Source organism: Rhagoletis zephyria, unplaced genomic scaffold, assembly GCF_001687245.7.
Source record: "Rhagoletis zephyria isolate East Lansing unplaced genomic scaffold, Rhagoletis_zephyria_1.1 Rzeph_scaffold_00036, whole genome shotgun sequence".
In the NCBI taxonomy this organism is placed as follows: Eukaryota; Metazoa; Arthropoda; class Insecta; order Diptera; family Tephritidae; genus Rhagoletis; species Rhagoletis zephyria.
The window spans coordinates 413,215-440,509 of record NW_016157120.1 but is presented as its reverse complement, the minus strand read 5'-3'; the positions used below and the strand labels follow the sequence as shown (position 1 = coordinate 440,509).

At 33.3% G+C, this 27,295-nt stretch overlaps 3 protein-coding genes across 3 annotated transcripts; 2 read left to right on the top strand and 1 right to left on the bottom strand.

The window, feature by feature from the left end:
- The first annotated feature begins 212 nt into the window (after window positions 1–212).
- Window positions 213–4,236, top strand: Rilpl (Rab interacting lysosomal protein like). The gene is made up of 6 exons (XM_017619296.1): window positions 213–675; window positions 735–1,353; window positions 1,422–1,730; window positions 2,327–2,787; window positions 3,126–3,221; window positions 3,738–4,236. Exons 2-6 carry the CDS (start codon window positions 1,048–1,050, stop codon window positions 3,841–3,843), a joined length of 1,278 nt encoding a protein of 425 aa, XP_017474785.1. The 5' UTR covers window positions 213–675; window positions 735–1,047; the 3' UTR covers window positions 3,844–4,236.
- Window positions 4,237–16,698: 12,462 nt separating this feature from the next.
- LOC108365241 (putative gustatory receptor 23a) lies at window positions 16,699–20,208 on the top strand. The gene is made up of 4 exons (XM_017619235.1): window positions 16,699–16,702; window positions 16,757–17,481; window positions 18,095–18,253; window positions 20,086–20,208. The coding sequence occupies exons 1-4, from the start codon at window positions 16,699–16,701 to the stop codon at window positions 20,206–20,208; spliced, it is 1,011 nt and encodes a 336-aa protein (XP_017474724.1).
- A 1,017-nt stretch (window positions 20,209–21,225) lies between these two features.
- On the bottom strand, window positions 21,226–27,295 carry LOC108365233 (putative gustatory receptor 23a, isoforms A/C). Its single transcript, XM_017619224.1, has 4 exons — window positions 27,042–27,295; window positions 24,776–25,493; window positions 24,565–24,723; window positions 21,226–21,345 (listed from the first exon to the last, which is right to left on the bottom strand). Exons 1-4 carry the CDS (start codon window positions 27,293–27,295, stop codon window positions 21,226–21,228), a joined length of 1,251 nt encoding a protein of 416 aa, XP_017474713.1.

Genomic DNA, 27,295 nt, shown 5'->3' with positions numbered 1-27,295 from the left:
TTGAAATCAAGACTTGACGTGCCTGAAAGGGGTCTAAGGGATGAGAAAAAGAGAAATTAAAATACGACAAATCAGAGAACATGTACTAAGAATTACATATAATTCCGATCGTTGGTTAATTGTTTTCATGCACATGTTTATTTATTTGAAATCCCAAGCGTTAAATTAAAAAAATTAAAAAGTCAACATATATATAATATTGACCCTACTACTAGTACATGCAACTCTGTGCATTGTCATCTGTGGCTCGATGATACTCCGGGGTGCCAAGACATTAAGGACAATTCCTCCGAAATCCAACAAAAATGTCCCATTTTCTTTAAATACGATTGATAAGACGAAGGTTTTTGCTTGGTTTTCTCTCGCAGTAAATAATAATGTAACACTCCTGTAAAGTACCACTAACCGGGACGTTACACATTCAATTATACATTAAGGCCGATTCCTCCGAAATCCAAATATTTTGCTGACATCCCCCAAAATTTGATGTAATTTCTCCATTCCACCAAAAGTTCAAATACCTGCTAGAGTTGGCATCTCTACATCGATTACTCACGGAGAATTTGCGAAACGGTCTCAAAAAGGAGTAATCCAATATTTTCCAGCTGGCGCAAGGACCAAACCTGCAAGGATATACTTATTTTCAGCGCAATTGTTTACATAAAATATTTAAAAGTTTAGGGTGTGAAAATCAAATATTAATCCGAGTACTAATGAAAGGTGTTTGTGTATAGTTACTCCACTCATTAATTATAGAAGTGACGACACCAAATCGCTCCGTGTGTGGGCAGTGGTGCATCTAAAGTAGCGTTGGCAGGAGGAAACTGCAGCTGTCGAGTAATAGAGGCGCAATAAAACTCTTAATAGCTATTTAAACTTCACTCGCATATTTGTCCAAAAAGGCAGCGTGAAAAGGAGAGGAGGAGGAGCGAACGTCTAGCAGCTTAAGAGCACCTAGAAACAAATTTATTCCTGTTTTAGTTTTTCATTTAGTAACAATCAAGTAAATCGAGTGTAGGAAACATTGTTGCTAGGTTTCAACTCTACATGCCCGGTTTTCACATCAATGAAATGGGTGAAATGGTGCTGGATGCCATCGATGACATCGCCGTTGTTGATGTCTACGATTTAGCATCGGACATTGGCAAGGAATATGAACGAATTATTGATCGTTATGGTACTGATGCAGTTACGGGACTAATGCCAAAGATTATAAATACACTGGAGCTGCTTGAGGCATTGGCAACGAAGAATGAGCGGGAAAATGCGACTATACAGGAATTGCGCGATAAGATTGCACAACTGGAGAGTGAAAAATCCGAGAGAGCTGAGTACCGCAGGCGATTCGAGACAGTAAGTTTTGGAACAGAAAAAACAATTAAGTCAATAATAATAACTTATAACATAAATTCTTTTTACAGGAAATGGAAGTGCTGGAGGAGCAATGGCGTACCGAAACCAATGAACTGGTGGAAATGGTGCAGTCCTTGCAGGATGAGAATAAGCGACTTGTTAAGCAGACCCAAGATCTGCAGTCCTCTTCAGCACAATCTTCCGGCTTGGGTGCTAGTTTGACCGAAAGTATTATTAGTATTACGAATAATGAGCTGAATAGTGCGCTTACGGATACGCAAGTGCTGCAGCGTTTAAAAGATCAAATCTATAAACAGCGTGACGAATTGAAATTGAAAGAGCATGAGTTGCAGGAAAAATACGGAGAAATAGAAAATGTAAGTCAGCTGAAGAACAGGGATGGTATATACATACAAAATGCCACATCTTATCTTAGAAAAGCACCTTTGTACATGTACTACATGAGCTTTATCATCACGGAATATCTAAACTATTCCAGCCAAAAGTCTATGTCGTAAAACTACTTAAACACAAAATTGATTACTTGCCTTAAAGGAAAACTTAAACCAAAGTTTGTAGCCTATTCTATGTTCTACCCACACAACAACTCCTTCGCAACTTCCTTCCTTTCTGCATTCTGTAAAGTTTGCGAAAAATTAATTACCCTACGCTGCTATGCTACAACGCGACTTGGCGTTTTTCCATTATTCAGGTCATCATAAAGTGTATTTAACGCTCGTTAACTTCGGCTAATTTAATCAACTGGTTGGCAATTATCTGCAGCTGCCTGTACAGCAACAACGCTGAACCCCCGGCTATAAAACTTTTGCCGTGCCATAACAGCGAGTTTTTATTGTATTTATTTGTGTTAGCATTTATTTTTATACTTGTTTGCTTTTCCTAGTATTTTGTGTGTCTTTTTTTTACAAATATTCTTTTCATTTTATTCCTTATCCATTGCTCTCCCCTTTAGCTGCATATACAAGTGGACCGGTTGAAGTCGTCCGCCCGCGATGCTCATCGCCGGCGCAAAATGCTACAAGCCCAAGTGAAGACGCTGTGCGAAGAGCGCGCTGATTTCCTTGCTCAACTACAAGACCAATACCGTGACATTAATCAATTACGCAAGCAACTTGGGTTGGCAGAGAAAGAGAATGAGGATTTGGTGAAATCGTGCAGCGACGACCCGAATGATCCGAATCGTCCGCGCTACACCACGTTACAGTTGAAGGAGTTAATTTGCGAACGTGACGAATTAATCACTACTGTTGACAATTTGACCGAAGAATTGAAGGCACTCAAGCCTAGTAATGCGAAACTGGCAGCAGCGGGTGGCGCTGGTGGTGGAGGTGATTCTAGTTCGTATGATTATGATGACGAAGATGATGAGGTGGATGAGGAATCACAAGAAGCGCATGAAGCGGTGTGCGGCACGTGAGTAAAAAGCAACAAATAATAGTTTTCGTGTGTGTGTAGATGTGGATTATAAAGCATGTTGGGGTAGTTATTTTTTTTATGCTGTTCGGGTGGAGGCGGCTATGCTTGAGTGGCGGCAAGTGTCGCTTTCCACTTGGTGCGGCACTATTGTTGTATACATTCAAAAGTTGTTTGCTTTATAAATTTTTTATTTGCATTTGTATTATTTTCATTTCTTTAGTGTTGGGCTTCTAACCTCTGCTCTGAATTTTTAATTTTTAATGTTTTTATTGGCATTACATTGCTTTTGTACTCAGCCACTTCACGTTTAACCTTATGTCATTTACCTTTCCCAGGCCACCTGACCATGATGCACCCGTACAAGGACCTTTACCCTACGAGCCAGACGATGCTCCTTGGAAGAAGAGCAGTGAATCGGGTATACGCAAATTGTGAGTATACATTGCATTAAGTGAATTTGTTTGGGTTTAATGATTGAAAAGTAAAATATGGTCAGTAGTCAAATGCATAAACATTGTTCATCGCTAATTGAAGAGTTTTTTAGGCACTCGTAGACTAAAAAAATTTAGCGGTTCGACTGTAGCCGCTACAACAACAACAGCGGTTCGACTGAACGCCTTTCGAGTATCGAGCTGTTTGTTAACGAAAATGTTCCAATTTAATTAAAACAACTTAAATAACTTTAGTAGGTTTTACTTTGAATTAAAAAGAAATAATAAGGTTTCCTTTAAAAATTTTATATTTTAATAAGCTTCTATTAAAAGGGATATTCTAAAATAAACCTACAGCTAGCTAATAGTTAAAGAAATGTTTAGGAAACCCTTGAAATATTACTTTAAAGGAAAAAATGTCATATCTCGAGATAAGTTATTTTAATAAAATGCCATTGATATATTGAAAATTCTACTTTAAGCAATATTCTTTCTAAATCTCAATTTTCTTTCTAGCTTCCGCCGCCTGTTTTCCGACACTTCGGATACTTCTAAACGTTCCTTGGCCACACTATCTAAAATGGCGCTTTCTGCTACACCTGGCAATGCGGATGTTAAGTAAAATGCTTTGCCAATGTATTGTCTTTTTTGGGTGGTGTAACTAAAGTATAAAGAGGTCTGGGTACACAATTACATAGGCGTGGCGCAATTTGTTGGAAATAAATTTTGGAAATTGTAAAACATTCCTTTGCAGTATAAAACTCTGTATTGCATAACAATTTATAAACATTATGTGAACGCATAGATATTAACACAAAAAGAGGACGATAATTGAACAAAATTGATATGAGGGTAACTTTATATTAAGGAAATGTGTGATGTTTTTAGAAATTTGTTGGCTGTTACAGCTTCTCAAATAAGTGATAAATAGGTTTTTATGTCGTTATAGTGCGGTCATTATTGCTAATTTGTGTAAAATTTGTGATTTTTGAGACGTTCAGCGAAAGTATGAAGCGAGTAGCTTAAAATTGATTAAATTTCGGTTGCAAAAAATTAAGTGTGATTAAGGATTTTAAGAAAACACAAAATAGCAATAGCGAAATAGTTTAAGTAAAGTTTATGCCTTTGTGTAACACAAAATTATGTTACAAATTTTTTCAGGAATTTTTGAACTTTTAAAATTTGCTCCGTTCGCGTATTTATTTTTTGTCGTGGCGTCTCATTTGTGCTGTGCCAGGCCCCAGCGTATGAAAAAAATTCGATTAACCCTCAGCATTGTTCATTTATCGTCCGTTAATATTATGTAAACTAAAGCCAAATATGTTTATAAGTGTTTTCTATTTTATATACATACTTGAATATAATATATGTATATGTAAATAAATATTTATTGTCCCCTACACAATTTTGCTATTTATTATATTTAGTAAGTTTAAGTACACACCTGTGCATGTTAATATAAAAATACTAACGTTTTTGTATTTATTATTTAATATTTTTGTAAATAATTTTATTCATGTATTATTCTGTTGGGTGCTAAATCCGTTTTTTTTGTACGTGTCGAACACAAAAAAAAAAACAAAATAAAAATCTCCAAAAGTGCACGAATTCTTATAAAATATACCTATAACTTTTAAAATGTGTATACTTTTGTACTAAGTAATAGAATTTGTTGCTTGATGCGCATGTAATTATCTCAAAAGTACGTTATTTAAAAAAGGTTACGTACATAAATGGGCTAAATATGCTTTTTCATGAGACATACATATCGCACACCGTCTTCAAAAGAGTCACAACTCAAAATAATACGTTCGTCAGAAAGTGCGAAAAACTATTTCGTAGCACATACTAATCATATGGGCAAGGGCGACTTTACCATAGGTGTTTTTTTTTAATTATAACAGAAATTTTCTCCAGCTTTTGCTGAAAGGTAAATAAAAGCTCTGTACATTTTTAGCGCATAATTTCGGAAATGCCAAATTTTGAGCTGTGCCGCTTTTGAAGACGGTGTGCGATATGTACCTTTTATTTTAATGTAATTGGCCTAAAGTGAATTTATTTGGTTACGTTATTTCTTTCCTAATGAACCCACTACTTCTTTAAATACTTTATTAATTTATTTTTGTTTAATTAAGGGTCGACTTAAAAGTATGTAACCTACGTATACGACATGTCGACTTACGTACCTACGACAGATGGGTCTACGTAACCGGAACGAATCAGATTTGTATATGTTGGAACAAAGACTGCTACTTCAGCAACATTCCTCAAACCAACATGCCCTCGTACGGGTAATATTTTTGATTTTTTTTTACTTGGGACTCGATTTGCCAACAGATTTTATTAGGCTGAGTCCTAGCGAGATGCAGAACGATTTTATTTTCCACAGATGCAAATTAAAGCGATTCAATCCTCAGGTGCAACGGAGAAAAGGCGTAAAGTTCGAAACCAAATTTGCCATTGCGACCTCCACACATAACTTACTTCGGTTAAGCGGGATCCTTACATAGGTTAGATGAAGTTTCATAAAAATCCATTGGGGGGCTGAAACTATAAAGATAACTATCACAAATACAACGCCGGCCACGTTGCGGGAAACGGAGAAAAGGGAAAGACCAGGTGGCGAAGGAACTGGCTTCACTTGGCATTTCCAATTGGGGTCAGTTGGCACAGAAGAAAAGCGACTGGCATGCTTTGTTGGACTCGGCCGAAATCGCCTAGGCGGTTACAGCGTCAATCAAGGCACTTCATTGCATTTGTGCATTTATATTCGGCACATCAGAAAACTAATTTTTACTTATGTTATGCAGCGTATTCTTTTTAATCAATTGCTACTATGAAATAATCGGTCCTGTCGCGAATTTCACGCGAATAAATATTCCCAAAAATTATAAAGAAAACAAATATGCTATGCCGTTGGCCGAAAAAAGTTGGGGTCTTATTTGGCCCACCCTGTAGTAGCTGTATAATTGCAATATAATATTTTTCTGGTTATATCGTTTTTAACTTTTCTGAAAGCTATTTTTAAGAAAATAATTTTTCCTGTAAAATTAAAAAAATTTTTTTTAGAAATTTTTTAAACAACTTTTTTTGTGGAAATTGTATGTTTTTGTAATTCGGGGCTTTTATTTTATAAGTAAACTTTTTTTTTTTAAAAAAAGGCCTTGCCAAAATTTTTTTGGCCCAGCCCATTTTTGCAAGTAATTTTTTAAACAACAAATTTAAGGATTTTTAAATTTTCTACTATGTATGTATGTATTTTAAACAGAATATTTTTAATCAAACAAAAATTTGTTGAATATATTCTAGCATGTTTCAGTTGTATAATTGCAAGTAACAACGAAATACATATTGTAAAAGAATGTTTTTATCGAAAAAAATCATATTTTTTCTATCTAACAAGACCCGAAGCAAATCCGATTGCTATGAAAATTGTTTCCAAGAAATTTTTAAATTTCACTGAAAAATTGATCAAATTGGTAAAAAACTATTAAAAATACGATTTATAATTTGCAAACCCAGTGTGTGACGCTTCCACGATTATATGCACAATTTTGTGCCAGAAATTTTTGGCTCGTTCACTTAACAGCTGAAATACCACTTCCTAATTATTAGTTTTTTATGTACTATACCTACAATACATACATAAATACATATATTTATACAATGTAGTAAATCCTAAAATAAAGTAAGTGACAGATTTTCAAAACAATATGGGTAAACATGGAAACGCGTAAATGCCTCGTAAATAAACCGATTTCCATACAAAATTAAGTAAGTTTACGAGGTTTATCTGGTTACGAGGCATTTAAGCGTTTAGATTTATTACCCTAACGTATTTTAGTAGAGATAACATGCGTTTAAAATTTAATAAAAAAATAATGTAAAAAAGGGAAAGAGAAAAAATCATAAAAACACTGCATATAAAAAATGTAATGAACAGAGATTAAGAAAAAATAATATGAAAATCGAATACAAACGAGATAAAATGAGTAAAAAACTAACATACATTTCTGGCATAAGAGTTAGTTGGAAGATATGTTTAAAGCACAATAATTTTTTTGTTGGCATCCTTGACATCGCTTCGCCAGTTGCACGAAGAATCTCTTACAAAAAATATCATACAAAAACACACATCCATACTTACATAAGCACATGCATATTTATGTATTGTACATACCCTGCAGGAAATGTATCTAACTATAAGTTAACTTGAAGTTGACTAGTACATATACATATTTGTATGGCGATGGCCGCGAAATCGTCAAGGGTGGTTACCTCTGCATTAGGTGTAAACTAACTTATAACTAACTACTTTTGGACATAAAATATCAATAAGAAAAATATACATATTTTTAAACTTTTTACTTGTTTATTTATTTACTTTATTTAACATCACATATTTGTTTACATATTCTGCTGTAGGCGGTCCCATATTCGAGTTCCGTCTGACATAACTTCAAAATGATAATCGCCCTCATTGCGAGAGCCGTGTCGAATGCAAGTCGTTTTTCGAGAGTCGAATCGTATCTTAAGTTTCACGCCATTGCCTAAAATTTCCACTCGACTAGTGTATTAAAGTGGGAAAACTTGGCAGCACTGTATAGTTTACGACGATTTTCGTCGTTTACTTATTTCAGCACGGCTGTATACAATGCCAATATTGTCGAGTCGTACGATTGAGCCTAATTTACGACTTACGCAATGAGGCAGAGTATAAAATTTCGATCATCATTTTATTTGTACTGAATTCGAAAAATTTATTTGTGCTGAATTCGAAAAATTTATTTGTACTGCATTCGAAAAAGTATGTGAAGTGCAGAAAAAAAATTAATTTCAAAGTAAAGTTTGTTTGAGGATATTTAAACAGGAACTTGTTTAAAGAAAACAAACTCTCGATAACGTCTGCATGACTTTACAACTCACTTAAAACTAGTTTTGTCATAGCTAAATAAAAGTGAGCTATTTATCGAAATTCTGCAAAAAAGCTGTCTACAAATTGGTTATTTTTTATCAATTGATAATGTTTTTCTGCAGGGTGTGTACATTCACATAAAAAACCATATATTTTAATCACAAAAAAAAAAAAAATTATAGTGCCTCAGCAGCACGATATTATGCATTATCTACGAGTAACATTGAGTAGCTGACTAAAATATGAAAATCATTTTAACAAAAATAAAAGAAATATTTTACCAATATTGATATTGACAAAAAAATTGTATTTGTAGTTTCAATAAAGGACAATGTTTGTTGGGTAGCGCAAATTACATAAAAGTATAAAAATTTGTACTTCAGTACAGTGATGGGCAAAAAAGTAGCACAAGGCGCGGGATTTTCGAGATTTTTATAAACAAATTTATTATTTTTTTAATATTTTTTCTAAAAAATTACCTCAGGTCATAGTATACCATTTTTTAAAATTACATCAACGGTATTAAAATAAAGAGATTTTTGGAGATCCAGCTCACATAACTTTTAATATTTTTCCGAATTATTTTGTCGGAAGTCTTAAAATTTAATAAATATTATGATTCCGGTAGGAAAACCTACTTTTTATGGTGATGCACCCTTATGTACATACATATGTAATAGGGATGTTAATTTTTCCGTTTTTTACGATCCCGGGATTTAGATATTCATTACTTTTCAACATATCATAAAATTAATAATAATTAAATGGGTTTGAAACCTACTTTTTCATTTAAACTGGCGTTTTTATTTTTTCTCTCCGATGCCAAGATTCCTAAAATGTACATACATATGTATTTGTGAAAAATGCTTTATATAGAAAAAGCATTATTAAAAATCTCGCGAGCCTAATGGGAGCTTTTTAAGAAGCTTTTGATTTTGAAAATTGTTCAGACATATGAAGCTTCCGAAGAACAAAGATTTTCTTCAGTGAGTAAAAAATTCATTTAATTCTAATTACAATACGAGAGAAGTGATTTAAGAAAAAAAAAATTGTGCTAATTTTTTGGCCACCACTGTATATTTACATTAATTCGCAAAAAACTCGCATATTATTAACTGATTTAGAATTGAAATGTTATTTGAAAGAAGCGCATTGACTTAAGTACTATTTGTAGAGTACAACATTTTTAAAAGCGCAAAAATAAAAAAAAAGCTAAAGGAAATTATGAATAAATAAATAAAAGCATTAAAGTATAAATCAATCTATATATCAACTATTAGCCAATTAATTACACGCGAATGCACTTATACAAAAAGCAAAAACAGTTAATTATTGTAGCTATTAAAATTATAAGAAAAAAATTAATTCGCAAAAACAAGTACCAAAAAACATAATTTGCATTTTTCACACAAAATTTAAAAATAGTTTTTCCAACATTTGCTTTAAATTCAAAAAGCTTGCGGCGAAAACTGTAAAAAGTTTGGATTTTCTTTAAGTATTTTAATATGTATTGCTTCGACTTTTTTATTTATTTTTTAATCTCATTTCTTTATTAAATTTTGTTTAGAAACAGCTTGCGCCTTTTTAAGAATGTCTGTCAGTTTTTAGAGAAAAACAGTCTGATGGTCCAAATTATACAATATATTTCAACAAAACAAATTTTTAAAAACAAAAATATAAATTTGACACGCGGCTAAAAAAGCACAAAAAATAAATCAATAAAATGGACACAAAAAGGCATTTTTGCATGAAAACATATATATAAAACTATACTACATGTATAATTCTACATAAATACAACACATATTAAGTACAGTTATTTCCAGTTTATTTGGAACGGTAGCACATATCAAGAAAAAGCACACAGAATTGTGGCTTTTTATATGGACGATCGGTATTTTCAAATAATATTTTATACTAAGTATACATATACATAGAAACATATATTTCTTATTTATTTAAAAAACGTGCCAAAGAAACTTCTTAAAATTAATAAAAACTTAACAAGAAGTCCAAAAGAAGCATGTAGTGTAAAAAGCTCTGTTGAGTTCGATAAAGCGCTACACAAAAGTTTCAATGCGATTGAAGATCCCGTTACGTGAGTCCCGACAAAAAGGGACGAGCTTTTTTAAGCTCTATTGATTTTATATAGGAGGGCACGGAGCGCTTTTACTCCTTTTGAAGCTGATAAACATCAGATTTGAACACAGAGAGTTTTTATTGTGTCAATAGAAAGTCTATAAAGAGCTGTAAAAAGCTTCTCCCGTAAGATGTGTTTTTTTTTTCGGGCTGATATACATTTTGCTTTAAAATGTGTTTTCCGTAAGGCTAAATACGTTTCGATTGATACTGGTCCATATAAAATATCTAACTACGTATATGTTTGCATATGTTTAACTAGAAAGCTTAAAAAAGCTCTACCCGCGTGCCACGTTTTGCTTGTCACTGCGTTGTATAGAGAAGGGTTCGCTTAAAGCTGGCAGAAATATTTTTAAGACTTCTTTGCGGTATGAACTGACAGCTTCCGGTGGAGCACAGGGGCCAATTCTGGTACTATGAAACTGATTTTTTAGATTCAACGACTTCAGAGCCCTTTTTCAAAAGTAAAAAGAAAATATCTATATGAATGATTTTCTTGCTATCCATAAAAAATAATCGACTGAAATCGTTGGTTATAAAATTTCATTGTTCATGTTTAAACTAAAAACAAAGAGTTTTTTTTAACTTAATGAAAAGCTTTTGGAAACATATGAAAGTAAAGCTGATATCGACAATTGACGACCAAAAACAAAATATGTCCAGAATAGCTTTTAAAAAGTTTCAAGTTTTTTTTACAAAAATTCATTGAGAAAATTTTAAGAAAAGCCATTTAAAAAAGAAGCAGGTATTGAAATACTTAGTTTTTTTTTAAACATCAAAATATTTCGGAAATCTAGAAATTTATGGCGTTTCAATCTGTGGTGGGAGTAATGAAAACACATGGAGAGCATTTTTAAGCTTTCCTAAATTTTATATCCTTTACAATCAAAGAATGCTTTTACTCTGTGCGCCCGTACACAAAAAGTCTATAGAAAGCTTTAAAAAAAGCTTTGTCCGCGAGGGTGTTTCATAGAGCCGTACACGATAAAAACTCTTTCTGGCCGTCACTGCTACTTAATACAGATTATCATAGAAAAAAATAAACGTATTTTTATGATTAATTTTAAGATCTTTTTTTGAACGTTAATTTTACCGATACAAAAACGCATATTCAAAATAAACAAGCAGTAAAGAATTTTAAAAGTGCAAAAAAATTAAATGAGTTAATAAAAAAAATATGTAAATATTATATTTGCAGAAAATATGGATCCAAGCGTATGCACATTTGTGTGTATACATACATACGTACATGCATCCATACAAACAAATTATATACTAAATATATAAAAATATGAAAGGTCTAATTTTAAAATATTCACACACATTAATATGCACATATGTATGCTAATGATAAATTTTAAATTGTAACAAAAAAACAAAGACCAAGAAAATTTTTTTGATTCGATATTTTTATTATTTAGCAATATATTAATTTAAACTTAACTGTTATGTTCTGTACTATGCTATTTTTCTTAATAAAAAAAAAACATTATTTTGGAATGTTTACATTTATTATTTCTGAAATTTTTTCATACTCATATTTATAGTATATGCCAGAGTTGTGAAAAATACATTAAATTTATGTATAATGCATAGCATTTTAATGTTAATGTATAAAATGTATGCTTTAATTTTTAAAATTTAATGGAATGAAAATTTAAATGCATTAATTCCGAAGAAAGAATGCTAATGATTTAGTTTGCGTTAACATTACAATTTTTAAATAAATGCTACTGCATAACTTATTGCATTAAAAGTATAACATGCATTAAAAAGCCATTAACTAATTTTATTTTAAAGTAAAAATTCTTTGTTGACGTTGAGGGTAGAATTTTGAGGCCAAAAAAGATAGTGGCGGAAGTTAAGGCTGGAATTAAATGGCAATTGTCCCAAATAGGTAAAAACACATTAGGGCTGTTCAGGATCTAGTGCATATGCTCTTGCATTTGCACATTCCTTGCATTTGTAAATTCACAACAATAAAAACACACGGTTGCCATGACAGCAAGCATAAAGTTTGCAAATGCAATTCTAACTGCAAATCCAGGACCATTTTCACAACATTCTGAACAGCCCTATTGTCATATGGAACTGAATTACGGTTTATTGAACAAAATAGGTCTTCATTTGTGTACATGTGCTGCTTAATTGGCTATTTTTCCGTTTTTGCCCTCTAATATAAATCGGTATGCATCGACCATCAACAAAAAAATCTACATACATTGCTTTTATTTGCATAAAACATCTAATTATGTTTATACGAATTTTTCTACAAATAAACATAATGGAATAAAGCTGAAAAATCTATTAGTAATTATTCGAAGTCCTCCCAAAAGAAAAAAAATTAATGGTTTTTATTAATGCAAACGAGCAAAATCATTAAAAATTTGTATGCATTAACATTTTTTCATTAGCATTTGTTTGGCTAATTTAATGAAAACAAATTTCATTAGCATTATATTTTTTTAGAGTTAATGCATTGAAATTTTTATTTGTATTAAATTTTAAAAATGAATACATTAATTTTTTACATAACATTATTGCTTTAAGTACATTACAATGCATTAAAAAATTGATGAATTTTTCACAACTCTGGTATATGCATATTAGTATTCATATTCATATTCATATTCATGTTCATATTCATATACATACTCATATTAATAATCATATTCATATTCATATTCATATTCATATTCATATTCATATTCATATTCCTTTCCATATTCATATTCATATTCAATTTCCTTTCATATATATTTCAAATTTATATTAGTATTCATTTTATATCCATATTCATATTCTTTGTCATATTCATATGCCTACAAAGTAATTTTCATGTTCATTGTAGGCTGTGGGAATAGTTCGATATCACAAACTTCTATTGTTTGTGATTGACACCAAAATACTCTCTTCTGTGCTCTTCGGCAATCGATGAAGAAACTGTTGTTGTTTTCCACAATAATTTGTCATTAAAAACGCCTCAAGCTCTATAAAATTATTGAACTGATTTGTTATATTTACGCAAAAAAAAGTGAAAACAAAAATATTTGGTTTTTTGCTAATTATTGTTGAAAATAAAAATATTAATTTTTAATTTTTAAAAATATTTTTTTTTAATTAAAAAAAATATACATTTTTCTATTTTTAAAAATATATATTTAAATAAAAAAAAAATATTTAGAAAAACTCAATATTGAAAAATATTGCATTTTTTGTTTGAAAATCGTTTTTAATAAAGCTTATGCTGTTAAAAAAAAACGAAAATTAAAAAAAAAAGAATTTTGGTAATTTTTGTACACACCTTAAAACTTTTTTTTTAGTTAGAACACTTTCAATAACTTTTTGAGTTCCTTATTCTTTTACCATTTTGCGAACAATTCTTCGTAAAATATTTAAAAACTCACACGCCAAATTTTTTCGATGATTGTTAGAGTATAAATGCAAACATATGTACAATATGTACGTATAAACATGTTTACAAAAACGTTTACAAGTGGAACTAATTGAGAGAATATCACATTGAATTATTATAAAAATAAATAGTTATGTTATCACCAAGTTAAGCTGACTTTTTCTTAAATTTGAACAAAGCCACAACATAAAGAGAACAAAGGAGGGAAACAATAAAATTCCTGAGTCGCTTCTACATGCCCATGCTTCTGACCATTAGCCTAATTCACATGGTACTAGCTAAGTCATGCCAATTGAGCCAAAAAAAGTTTCAATTACATAAATATGTACGTACATATGTATGTATATAAACACACCCGTAACGTCCACTTGTCCCATTATCGCCTTGCTGCAGTGCGCCACCGTAGACCGTGTGAAATGGAGTTAACTCTGAGGAAGTTGATTGCTTAAATAGCGAGCGGAAATCGAAGTACACCCGTGCCATCTGGCGGCCCTGTGAGCAGTGGGAGTTCGAGGAGTTAAATGCGCTTCGTCTAATTTACGGACGCGTTTATGAAGCAGTCGTTTTGAGCTCACTTGCAATGCCTATTGGATCTATATCTAATGCCTATTGGATCTATATATAGGACTGTTCTGGTGCACGGAAAAAAGCGCAAAAAAGGTAAGAGGCTTCTACAACTCCATTTATTTATTTATTTGAAACCATTGAATTTGCAATAAAAATCAAGTAAGCATGCTGACTGAATTGAGTTTAATAATAAAAATATTTTGATTTATGTCTTAATGTTGTAACATAAATGGCGGGCCATTGCCTGCCGAGGGACGCCCGCTGTTAGACTTTTTTAATTTCAGATGTTGCTCGGACCAGGAATTGAACTCAGGTCCGCCGGAGTGGTAGTGCGAACCTCTAACCACTCGGCTCATGTACATATTTAAATGTGCATGACGCAGAATATTTGGGAGAGCTGAATTGTGTTCAATAGCGGTTTTGCATTGGTTGTGTTCACAAACTGAGATAATAAGAGCATAATTCTATCAAATATTCTTTCCGCTGAAAATCCAAGTTAGCTGAATTAAATTAAATAGGACCGAATGCCTTTATAAAGTTGGTTGTATTCAAGAACGGATCGCTTAAATGTATAGCAAAATTGAATATGCATTATGCTAAAATTTATGTTAATAGATTTGTAAAATTGAATGCCACTTAGTGTGTTTGTGAACTGAATGGTACCAATCTGCGTAGCATTTCGAAGATGGTTGTGACCACCAACTAACCTGGTAAATAACTAGTAAACCAAAAATTTATTGTGCTAGAGATTCAAGTTAGCTGAATTGAGTTGAATACACTTGAAGTGTAATTTTCGTAGTATGCGAAAGTTTATTTAAATTTTACACTCGGTAATGCTCAGCTGAATATCATAAGGCGAGCTGAATAAAGTTTTTTTGCGAACAATACATTTCTTAACATTAAGATAAATTTGAAAAACACTGAAAATCAACTTAAATACTTGTTGGATTTCATTTACTCTAGCTGAATGAAAAATCTAAAGCGAGTATATCAAATCTTTTCACTTTACTGAGCTGAATATATACATTTACACAATACTCAATACAATTAACTTGATCGAGCGACCAAGTTAAGAACATGAATCAACTTTTAGTTGAGCTGAATATGGCTGAACGTGCTTAATTGCGTACATATTTAGCTAAATGAGAGCTTTCGACAAATGTGCATAGACAAATACAAAGACTTTATAAAATACTGACAATATACTAAAATACTAGCTGACTTTCATTTGATGTAGCTGAAAAATTGTTTTGCAGTACATATAGGTTTGTAAAATTTGGAAAAATTTCGGGAGACAGCTAAATTATTGAAACAAAAGCTGAATTAGGTAAATTAAATTTACAGTGCTCAAAGTTTTCAATAAGTTCAATTGGGCTTAATATAGAAAGTAAGCGCTGAATTATAAAAATTAGTAGATTTTACGTACAAAGTAAAATAATTGTTTTTTTTTCTAATTCTGCTTTTATTTTCCCTTTTCAAGTTGCAGTAAGCTAAATATGGAAATTAATAGACATTACTTAAAACATTGTGCCTTTACTAAAAAATAAAAGTAAACAAAACCAATTCAGCACTTCCTTTCCGCATACAGCTTACTTAGTAAGCTAAATTTACAAGCATTCTTCTAATTCAGCTCTACCTTTCCATATTCAGCTCACTTTTGTTTACTTGTAGTAGTTAAGCAGACACAGCGCGCGTTTTTGTGGTAAGCTTAAATATATTTTTATAAATTCAGCTCTTTCTTTCTGTATTCAGCTTTCCTAGAAGGCAATGTAAATAAAGTTTTTCTAATTCAGCGCTTACTCCCTACTCAGCTCACCTCGAAAGCATAGTAAAACGAAATTTTTAAAATTCACTTCCTAATTTCTGTATTCAGCTCACTTTAATTTATTTAAGTTAAGCAGTTAAGTGTTTTTTAGCAAATTGAAGCACAATAATTTTTTCTTCAGCTCTTACTTGCCGTATTTAGCTCACATCTAATTATACTAAAACATGGAATGACTTGTAAAAAATTACTCAAAAGTGGAGTATTGAGTACTAAAAAGGTCATTTCCAATTGTCATTATTCTATTTGTTTTTTTTTTTTTTAACTTGATTGATGAGGCAATTAGGTACCTTTTAAATCCCTGTTACTCTGGTTGGCGGCTTAGTTTGGCTTTTAAATATTTTTTAGTATCAAAAACGAATCCTTTGTGAGCAAGTCATTTAAAAATCAAAACAAAAATATGGTCGCTAGTAATATTCGCAGCAACGAAAAAACTGTACTCTATCGCCTCTTTGATGCTATATTTTATATAATAATTTTTGGTTGTGCCCTCTTGGGTCTCCGAAGTTTCACCAAATCTCAACTCATCTACAAGCTCTATGTCGGCAGTTGGATTCTCTTCATGTCGCTAATCATATTCTATACGCTGTTGTATGATGTGCATTCTACCGATTTAAATATGGGTAACCTCATGTATTTCGTACTCTATATTTCGCAAATGCTTGCACACCTTGCAGTTCTACTCGAATCGTTTCTCATGGATGCTGAATGCGAGCTTATCAGAAAGCTGTATGTAGAATTTGAAGCGCGTTTCAGTAAGGAATTGGCTGCGACCGACGAGTATTGGCGTTATAAAACTCAAGGCTGGATCTTAACAATTCTAAGTTTTTTCACTGTGGTAGCCTCTACAGTCCACACCGTACTTACGTGGACCGTCTATGCGGCACCCTTGACACAGAATTTACAACATTGGCATAATTTACCGAGCTGTTTGACGCTGCAATTTCGTATTTTGTATCTGATTATCGCCATAAGTACGTTCAATGAATTTGCTATTGTATTACGCATCAATCTGAATGAAATGGGTGAACGAAATATACAACGAGTTTTTGGTCCCTATCTACGTGGACGTGCCTTTGCAAAGGGAGGCATTATACGCGTTGCGCCGAAGACAAATCAGCCAAGTGAAGAAGAAGATGAGCGTCGACTGAGGGTCTACAAACAATTTTATGGCGATATTCATAATCTGTTTAAGTCTATTAACGAGCACTATGGGTGGTCCATACTGGCTTTTATGATTATGTACTTCATCTATTTCATCGTAAATTCCTACTGGGTTATTTTTTCGCTGATAATACGACTTCCCGAGCATAATACTTTGATACGAAATTTGGGATTTTTAGTAATAGTGGTCGTACTACTGTGGGTACTGTGTTGGCAAAGTCAAAATAGTCATGAACAGGTGAGTGGTGGGTAGAGAGGGGGTAAAGGGCGTCGGTTTAAGAATAAAAAATTGAATAGGAATACAATACTTTAAAGCTAAGAAAAGCTTCGAGTCCGTAGCAAAATTCAAGCTCGAAAAGACATTTGTTTTTTCACAAACTTATAACCTCCGAAAAAGCTTACAAACCTTCAAAGTTTGCTCAACTCTTTGCAGTTTACGGAAATATTCTAAATACGAATTGGATCTCAAAAGTCAATAAATATATCTACATATTACGTAGAGCTTAAAGACATCTTTCTCATTCTAAAAAATATTCCATAGAAAACTTTAAAGCTCAGAAAAAATTTGAATCCATTTTAGAGAAATGCGAGCACTTACCAAAACTCGACAATATAAAATTGAAGCTCGAAAAAACATGTATTTCACGCACAATCTGAAAGTTTTAACAAAGTTTCAAAACCTTGAAAGTTTTCAAAGCTTTTTCCGGAAGCTCCAAAGCTTTTAAAGTGCTCCATATATTCAGCAATTCATATATCTAAGCTTATTTAGAGCTAAAAAAAAACATTGTTTCTCATAATTCTTCTTTTTTAACTAACCTAAGATTTTTCTTTCTATCATCTCTCCATTTCAGAGTCGCCATATTGGCTGTATTATGTTCAAGCTCGTCAAACCACTGGGCAATAAGTGTTACAATGATTTGGTCACCGATTTTTCGTTGCAAACTTTACATCAACAATACATTATTACAGCAAAAGAATTCTTTAGCTTGAATCTCAATCTACTGGGCAGTGTAAGTATGCAATTGACGACTGCCTCACATCGGTATAGGTAATTAGAGCTAATTGTCCTTACAAATCCTAAAAAGATCCAACACGAGTTTTTTTTGTTTGTTTATAAAATTGGATCAATTTTAGGGGTTTTCGTTAGCTCAGCGAAAAAATAACATATTTTTGTTTGGCGCTGAATTCGCTTTAAACTATTTTAAGATTTATCTATTGATCCCAGGTGTGCTGCATTAGTGTTTTTCAGCATTTAAAACATTACTAGTATGCAAAATTTATACATCGTGCAAGTTTAACTTAGCTGAATACGAAAGCGAAAAGCTGAATTATAAATTTTATGTGCTAAGTAGTAGGGTTAAAATTTTAATTGTTTGTGAGCAGTTTCTGAAAAGCTGAATACGAAAAATTGTAAAATTGAATTGTAAAACTTGTCTGCTACTAAGATAAAAGTATGAATAGCTGGGTCTATGAATAGTTTGCAGTAAGCTGAATACGGAAAAGAAGAGCTGAATTAAAAAACTTGGGTGCTACTAGGATAAAAATATAATTAAACAGGCTTATGAACAGTTTTAAAGGAACATAAGTTATCATTAAAGCGCTGAATTAAAGTTATTGAATTTAAAAAGAAGTTAACAAGGAATAAAGCGATACATCGAGTAATATAAAGCTAGCTGAATACGAGAAAAGAAGCTGAATTAAATTATTTGTTATTAAAAAAAGCATTTTACAACCACTTAAGCGATACATCGGTTAACATAATAATAAATTAGCTGAAAATTAAACGAATTTAAATAGATAAGCAGAGCTGAATTGCAATTTTTGCATTTTAAAATCATTATACAAATGCTATAAAAATACATCGATAAATATAAAGTTAGCCGAATACCAAAAGAAGAAACTGAACTTAATTATTTTTACTAAAATGCCACAAAGAGGATCCAGTATGCGCTGAATCAAATTGATTGCGTTAAATTAGCGTTGCTGAATTTTAGAAATATTCCACGAAATGCCAAACTGGGCTTTACTTGAACTGAATAGTAAAATAAAGAGCTGAGTTTGTAAAATTAAAAAAAATGTTTCTGTTGCGCTGAATTTATCAGAAGGGCGCTGAATACGTTATAACATTTAAACAGAAATCAAACTTATACACGAAATATCTTAAATTGTGCTGAATAAGAAAAATACGAGCTGGAGATGTGAAATTTTCGCACTAAAATGCTGCAAAGATGTACGATTTAGTTATTAAAACATTTGGCGTTGAGCTAAATTAGTTAAAGAGGCGCCGAATAAGTTATTAAAATCTTAGAGCATTCTACAACTACTTAACATATGTGCAGAAGCATTAAGTCCGCTGAATACCAAAAACAAAGAGCTGAGAGAAAAAAGAGAGAATTAAATTGCTACAAAAATGTGTTTGAAAGTTTATGATACAGTTTGTGTTGGCTGAATTGATAATAGAGGCGCTGAATTGGAGGTACTAAATTCTGAAAACTTCTATGCTTAGTACTAATTCTAACAGACAATTTAATACTTTATTGCCTTTAAGATGTTGAGTGCCTGCCTATTTTGTTTGGAATTATTCAATTTAAGTCTCTTTGACTTTCTTTTGTTAAACTCCAATTACTTAATTACGCTAGGCATTTTTTATTTTATCTTAATTTTGTCGGTTCCTAAACGTACCTAAACAAGCTTTTAAATATTTTTTCTCACTCTCAACATTTCTCGACATTATAGTATCCGAATTGTTTTTTTTTATACAGCCATTTCGCACCGTTTTATTTATTTATATAATATATAATATTTACTCAATTGCAGTTATAAAAATTTGTAAATTTTCTAGATGGTTGCGTCTATTGTCACTTATTTGGTCATACTCATCCAGTTCATGTTCGCCGGAAAGAATAGATCTAACCAAAATCCGTTGGTGCATTCTGGAAATTCTACTGTGAGTACACTCCACTAGAGAAAGCTGTGAGCATTTGAAATATCGGAAGTATTCGAATATTTAAGTATAATATACTTATTATGTTCCTTAAATTTTAAGCACCACTTTAATAAAAATCTGCACCAGATCCAAAAATTGTAGTATTTTTATTATAAATTCATATACCGGTAAATCCTCGTCGAGTTTGGAGTTGACTAGAAGTAGTTGACTGGGAAAGCAAGTAATGCAGGTAAACTCCAGTAGCGGTAATTCCGTAGAAGGGAAGAATGGTGAGACTGAGGCATCCACGACGATCAATTGAAATATTTTCTCAAGTGTGGTTTTAGTGGCTTACATATATAGCCCTGCGTAGATCGGTTAGGCGGTCCTTGTAACCGAGTGGCCAAGATTCGATGCCTGGTTCGAGCAATTAAAAAAAGTTGTTTCCAATAGCGTTCGTCCCTCAGCAGGCAATTACGAACCTTCTTCGTGCTCTGTTTTTTGCACTCTTCGCAATTTTTTCCGACCATTTGGAAATTTACGAGATTTTTTTCGAAACTATTCGGGACTTTTTTAGGGATCTCAACGGAACTTTTGGGGAAATTGTCGCTATTTTTTCGAAATCGTTCGGAATTTTATCGGGACCATTTGAAAAGTTTTTGCAACTTTTCAGGGTTTTTTCGGAGCATTTGAGTTTTTCGGAAATCTTCGATGCTTTTTGCGATTTTTTCGGGGTTCTTAAAAAAATTGCGGATTTTTTTGGGAACTTTCAGAAAATCTCGGGACGCTTCGAAAATGTTTAGAATCTTGTATGTACTTTAAATCCTAATTTCGCTACATATGTTTATACAAAAAATATAAATTAAAAACGGTTTTTCGTGCAAAAGTTTTTCCATTTTTTTTATTGCTTATTGGTACGGAGTTTGAAATTAAATCGTATTTTATAACATACACACATACACATGCATATACATATCCTCGTACAAATGTACCATGTACATAGTTATTCCGGCACCCCGTTTTATTATTTTATAGCCACGACCTTTTAATTCTCATTTAAGTACCACCCGTTGTATTGCTTAAGAATTTGAACGAAGATATTTTCTTCCTGATAACTTCCTCGCTGAGTAAAAATTGAACAAGTATAACCAGGTGTGTAACTATTAAAGCGATCATCTAAAATACAAAACAAAATTATTAAAGTTTTTTAAAAATATACATTGCAGCACGAAAGTTGTTCCTATTTTATTTAACGTACTACGTCTTTACAACCACAAACCTTAATTAGTCTATATTAAAATGATATGTATTTATTTGATACTGTATTTATTTGCGACTCTACATAATTTAAATATTTCTCGGGATGGCGAAGGTTACTACACTAGGAAATACAGTGCGTATACGTAACATTTTTCACCTACGAACTTATGACCATTTCGTTTCTATCGAAAAATGCAACCTTCTCTTTGCCCTCTACGCACAAACACTAAGAAGAAGGCGATGACAAGGCAACATTTTTTGGTAGAAACGAAAACACCATTAAAGTTGGAATATAGGTAAGCTGCAGTGAGGAACACGTTTGCAAAAGGCGAATGAAATCTCTCTTCAAATGGCACTTAACGTATCTCAGGCACTAACGAGAAGCATGATGGGAAGAATATCCCTTATTAATGACTGTGAAACCAACTCTGGTTCAGAATTTGGAGTCCATATCAAAGTACTTGTAGACAAGCTTCACTTTTTCTTAGAAAATGTACCTTACTAAATATGCTAAGTAGACGTAAATGCAGCCGCAAGTCCGTGGACAACATCGTAGGCACTATGAGTACACGAAGTTAAAACATGGAACATTACGCTAATAACTACTTCAAAACAAGATCAATTATATTGGCGAACATAATGTTTTTGAAGTGAAACTTCTTTAGCGGCGTTTGGTTGGTTGGGAGTAAATTGGCAATTCAACGGAAATTGCACACGGATATGGTGCAACGGAAATGGGTGGGGCTGAAACAATTGCTTCTTGAGTGTATGCACATGTTATTAATTCAACAAAAACTTGCTAATAAAAGGTTAAAGAATAACACTTAGGAAAATACCAATACAATAATGAAAGTAAAGGTGAGTACGTACATAGATAAAGAAAAGGAAAAGGCAAAAGTAAAAATAAAAACGAAAACAAGGATGCGTAAAGATAAGGCAAAAATGAAGACCAAGGTAAATTCAAACACTTTACTTATATAAGGACAAGGGTAAAGGGGAATATGTAGATGAAGAAAATGATAAATATAATTTAAAAGCCAAGATAAATATAAAGAAAACGATGAGGATGAGGATACCGATAAAAGTAAAGATGAAGATAGAGGACTAAAGAGTAAAATAAAGGTAATTATAGAAAAAAGGATATAGATGGAGACACAGAGACTCAAAATGGTAACTATTTGTTTTGGGATTTTAGAGATTTTCGGGATTCTCGGGACTTATCGACATATTAATCGATTTTGTTATCGAAATTTTTTATCGATATTGTTTTCGATTTGCTATCGGTATTTTCGGAAGTTATCGATATAATAATCGATATTTTTATCGATTTTGTAAGCGATATTTTTAACGATTTTGTTATCGATATTGTTACTGGTTTTGTTATCGATATTATTATTGATCTTGTTATCGATATTCCTATCGTATTTGTTATTGATATTTTTATTGATTTCGTTATCGATTATATATGTTTTTGTTACCGATTATTTATCTACTTTGTTGTCGATTATTAATCGATTTTGTTATCTATATTTTTATCAATTTTGTCATCGAAATTTTTATCGATTTTTGTTATCCATTTCGTTATCGATTATTTATCAGTGTTGTTATCGATATTTTATATCGATTTTCAAATCGATTTTGCTACCAATATTTTTAACGATATTGCTATCAAAATTTTTAACGAATTTGTCATCGATTTTGCTATCGATTATTTGTCGATTGTGTTATCGATATTTCTCTCGATTTTGATATCGATATTTTTATCGATTTTCTAATCGATTTTTTTTCGATATCTTTATCGATTTTGTTATCGATATATTTATTGATTTTGTTATCGATATTTTTTCGATATTTTGTAATCGATTTTGTTACCAACATTATTATAGATTATGCTATCGAAATTTTCATCGAATTTGTCATCGATTTTGTTATCGATATTTTTATCGGATGTTACCATCGATTTTTTATCGATAAAGTATAAAGATAAAAATTAAGATAAAGGAAAACAGAATAACATAAATGTATTATGTTTAGAACGAACAGAGGTAGAGGTAGGGATCTAGATAGAAAAAAGACAAAAAATATAACCCTAAGCAAAAGCAGATGTATGTATGTAGTATATTGGTTACGACACAAAATAGATATGTAACGTAGGTTTCACTTCTCCAATGTAACCCAGGCGCACTTAATTTTTTTATTTTATAGTACTTAGTTTCTGATAATGAAGTTACTAACTTCTTGGTCACAGGTAGATTGCCGCTAACAAAATATGTGTGTGTTTGGCCGGGCTTGTCCTCGAATTTGTGGCGTGCGCTTTAATGTTGTCACACAAAGGGAAGGGACCTACAGCTTTACGCCGATTCGCCGAACGGCGATTGTATTTTTATGGGAAGCTGTTTTTCATTCGCCTGCAGAGTGGCGAACGCTATTAGAAAAAAATTCTTTGCGAAGTGCGGAAAAATATATTGCGAAGTGTGTGTTGCAGCGCAGTTTTAAGGCCAAGTCACACGATTGGGGCATTTGTACAGATTGTACATTTTGGCAGTCACAGAGTGGTGTTGTGTAAAATTTTTTATCGAGAATGAGTTCAGCTCAATAAACCAATGTCCAATTTTGCCGAACGTGTGATGGCAGCAATACGGCACTACGAGCCACTCAGTCGACGAAACGTAATCAGATTCTAGTCTCTCTCTAGGCGAACACTGCTTTTTAAGTTGCCTTTCGGTTGCCAACTGAACGTTGTTTATACGCCGAAGACCTTTAAGACTTTATACTAAGGCACATACATACATATAACTCACTTGTCTAGAGAAAAAATTTGTTGGCAGACAAGCTAGCAGTAATTTTACTTAATGAGCAATAGAAACTACCTCCTCAGTGCCAAAAAATGAGCGCCGAATAACGTAATCGGTGACTGACCTTAAAATTTTACAGACAAAAAGCTAGAGTGGTCTTGTGAAACTCATTTTACGCTCGATACGTTACGTGCTTGACGAGATAGTACTCAAAGCTTCTACTCATTTTACATCGCTTCGGGGAACTTTTCCGAATCTTAGTTGCAAATAAAATTTCACAAAGGCAGACCTACGAATATGTGCGTACTCCTTATTTACGTGCTACCTTATGAGTACTTACATCTCCCAGCAGCGATAGATTCAAGTTGAAAAATCCTTTGACGCTGATTCCAAATCCCTGATGTAGACATTGCAGCGCAATGTTGGAGACAAGATCATTGTAAACTTTGTTGCCTAGCGGCTTTGGTAGCTTGAATAGGAGACCGCTTATCAGCATGTGCTGTACAGAAGAGATAATAAAATCCATTTTCTAACTACAATTATCTACTCACCTTCCTCCTTGCATTGTCGGCTGCGGTCAGCAGGATTGCGGCGAAAGTGCCTACTCTCAATATATTTAGCGCATCGTATGCGAACTGGCCAAGCTGGAAATTATATTTCCAGATTTCTATGCACCAAAATAGATTGCTTACGATGGTGAAAAATGCGCCGAAGAGCAACGAAATTATAGACCAACCGAAACACTCGCTCACACCCTGATACAACTCGTAAAGGCGCCCCTGCACCAGACGTAACCAATTTAAATGATCGTATTCCCACACAGCATACGGCTGCCAAATATCGCTGGTGAATTTATGTTTCGGACGATTTGCCTTAACCAACACTAGGAGCGCACGAATCAAGCAACGTGTGCGTTGATTTTGCCGCTCAATAAAAAGTGTGATTTGTGCGTAACGTATACGCGCCACCGTCAGTAATGGAATATTAAAGTAGAACACTGGCGACTTGTAATACATGGCTGCAACGACGAGATGTAAGGCATCGCAGGTGGTATGAATGATTAGTTGGTAGAATACTTTGCGCCATACATTCGACTCAATTGAATTGATGTCAGTTTGCTGCTGCAGTAATGCATCCACTTCGTATTCGAGTTGTATAAGTCGTTGGTAGTGTTTTTGTTTGCAAATAAGTTCGACGAAGATCGTTGCATTTGTTAAAATATCAATGGTGAATGAAGCGTAGCCGACTAAGTATCCCAAATTTTCATAACTGTCAGATATGAGATAACTTAAGTTGCCAAATATCAAAACGATGAGCCATATGAACCAGCCAACTCGCAATATAGTCGTAAGCCTCGATAGACGCGGAAATGGTTGTATGAGTGTTATGTACAACCAAAATTGAATGGAGTTACGCGCGATATACCTATACACCTGCCGACTGCACATACTGCTGTAATTGTGTGAACTGGACTGATAGGTTTGATTGGTTGGGGCATGAATTGAAATGTGTCTAATAGAAACTGGCATGATTTGACGAAAATGCTGGCGCGTTAAGTATGTTGCTTATCTGTTAATCGTATACAAATTGAAAGGGCAATTACGAGCTCACCTCATTCGCACTTAGTTGGAATAAATTGCCTGCTGTTGAGCCTAATGCTTGTGGCATAGATTACTTTGTAATGTCCCTTAAACGTCCTTCGGAGAATCTCGTAAGGAGGCGGCGGAGAGCTCAAGCATTTAGTAACAAAGCTCTAAGACTAGCTGGCCAAATATGTATCATTAAAGGTTTAAAAGCGTTGGAGCAATTTTGCAAGTACGAAAAGTTAGCCGGCATCTATTTAGGCTGCAGACCTTTTGTAATATCACAAGCGAGTTAAAAAATTACTCCAGTTCCTGATGTACGCCAGGTTTCTTGATCCCAGTGCTCATTAGATTGTCAAAGTCTTTAGAGGAATAACTACCGTGAGTTATGATTGCTCGTCCAGTTACTCCAACAGTGCACAGCTTAGGACGCTCCCCTCGTCGTCTATGTAAGTCGACCAGTGAGCCAGAAAGGATAGATACCATTTGCCACAGGGCCTACCCACCTTCTTACATAAAGAAATATTCAATGCTCGGCTTAGTCTGATGCCTCCTCCGGACAATGCTTCCGGAGTTTTTTTTGCGGACTCTACATGACTTACAGTCTTCAGAGGTAGTAAATGATGATTACCATTAGCCACGGTGTTTACCCACCATTTTTCGCTCGAATAAATATTTTTTATATCACTGAGTTATTCACCTAGATTAGGTTAAATTCAATTTAGAGGAGGGAGCAGGTCACCTAGTCACCGGGCCGAAACGATCTAATGTAACAAACCTCTTTTTTTGGCTACAGGTCTTCTTTGATTTAGGTATTGCTAAGAAGCCTCGCGAGGTACTTTGTCTGAATGCCATTTATGTCATGTGCTTCCAGGTGCGGTGATCCTAGGAAGCGAATTCCGGTCCTAGTAAGAGCTTCACAGCAGCACATCATGTGCTCAGCTGTTCTTGTTTTATCATCCTGTAATGGTCAGTAAGAAAACCTGTACAAATTCTTACTTCATTTCTACATACTGAGGCAAAGGAGTGCTTCGGTTATTGATATATATGGAATAAAAGACTTAGCTTGTCTGTTATTTCCCGTATTTGTCCAATAAAGTTGCGCTTCGTTTCTTATCCAGATATAGTAGTTTCTGGCAAGATCCGAAGCACAATGGGTAAACAGACAGTCCAGCAGATCGCCGTTGCATCAATCCAAGAATAATGGAAATATTGAAACGCTTTAGGTGCCAACTTCATAACATCCTTCAAAGTCAGTATTTTTTCAATCAACTCAAGTGTTGTGATCCAGTCCCATTCTAGTCGCTTGAGTACCCAACTTATTGCGGAAACAGAAGTGGGCGTAGACAGGCTCTTCCTGTTTAGATTTGCTACTATTGAAGTCGCTGAAGGACCGGGACAGGGGTAAATACCCAGTGTTGAATCATTCGAATCCGTTCCATAGTAGCTCGTCAGACATTCGCTAGGAGTGCTTCCCTGCTTCGCCAT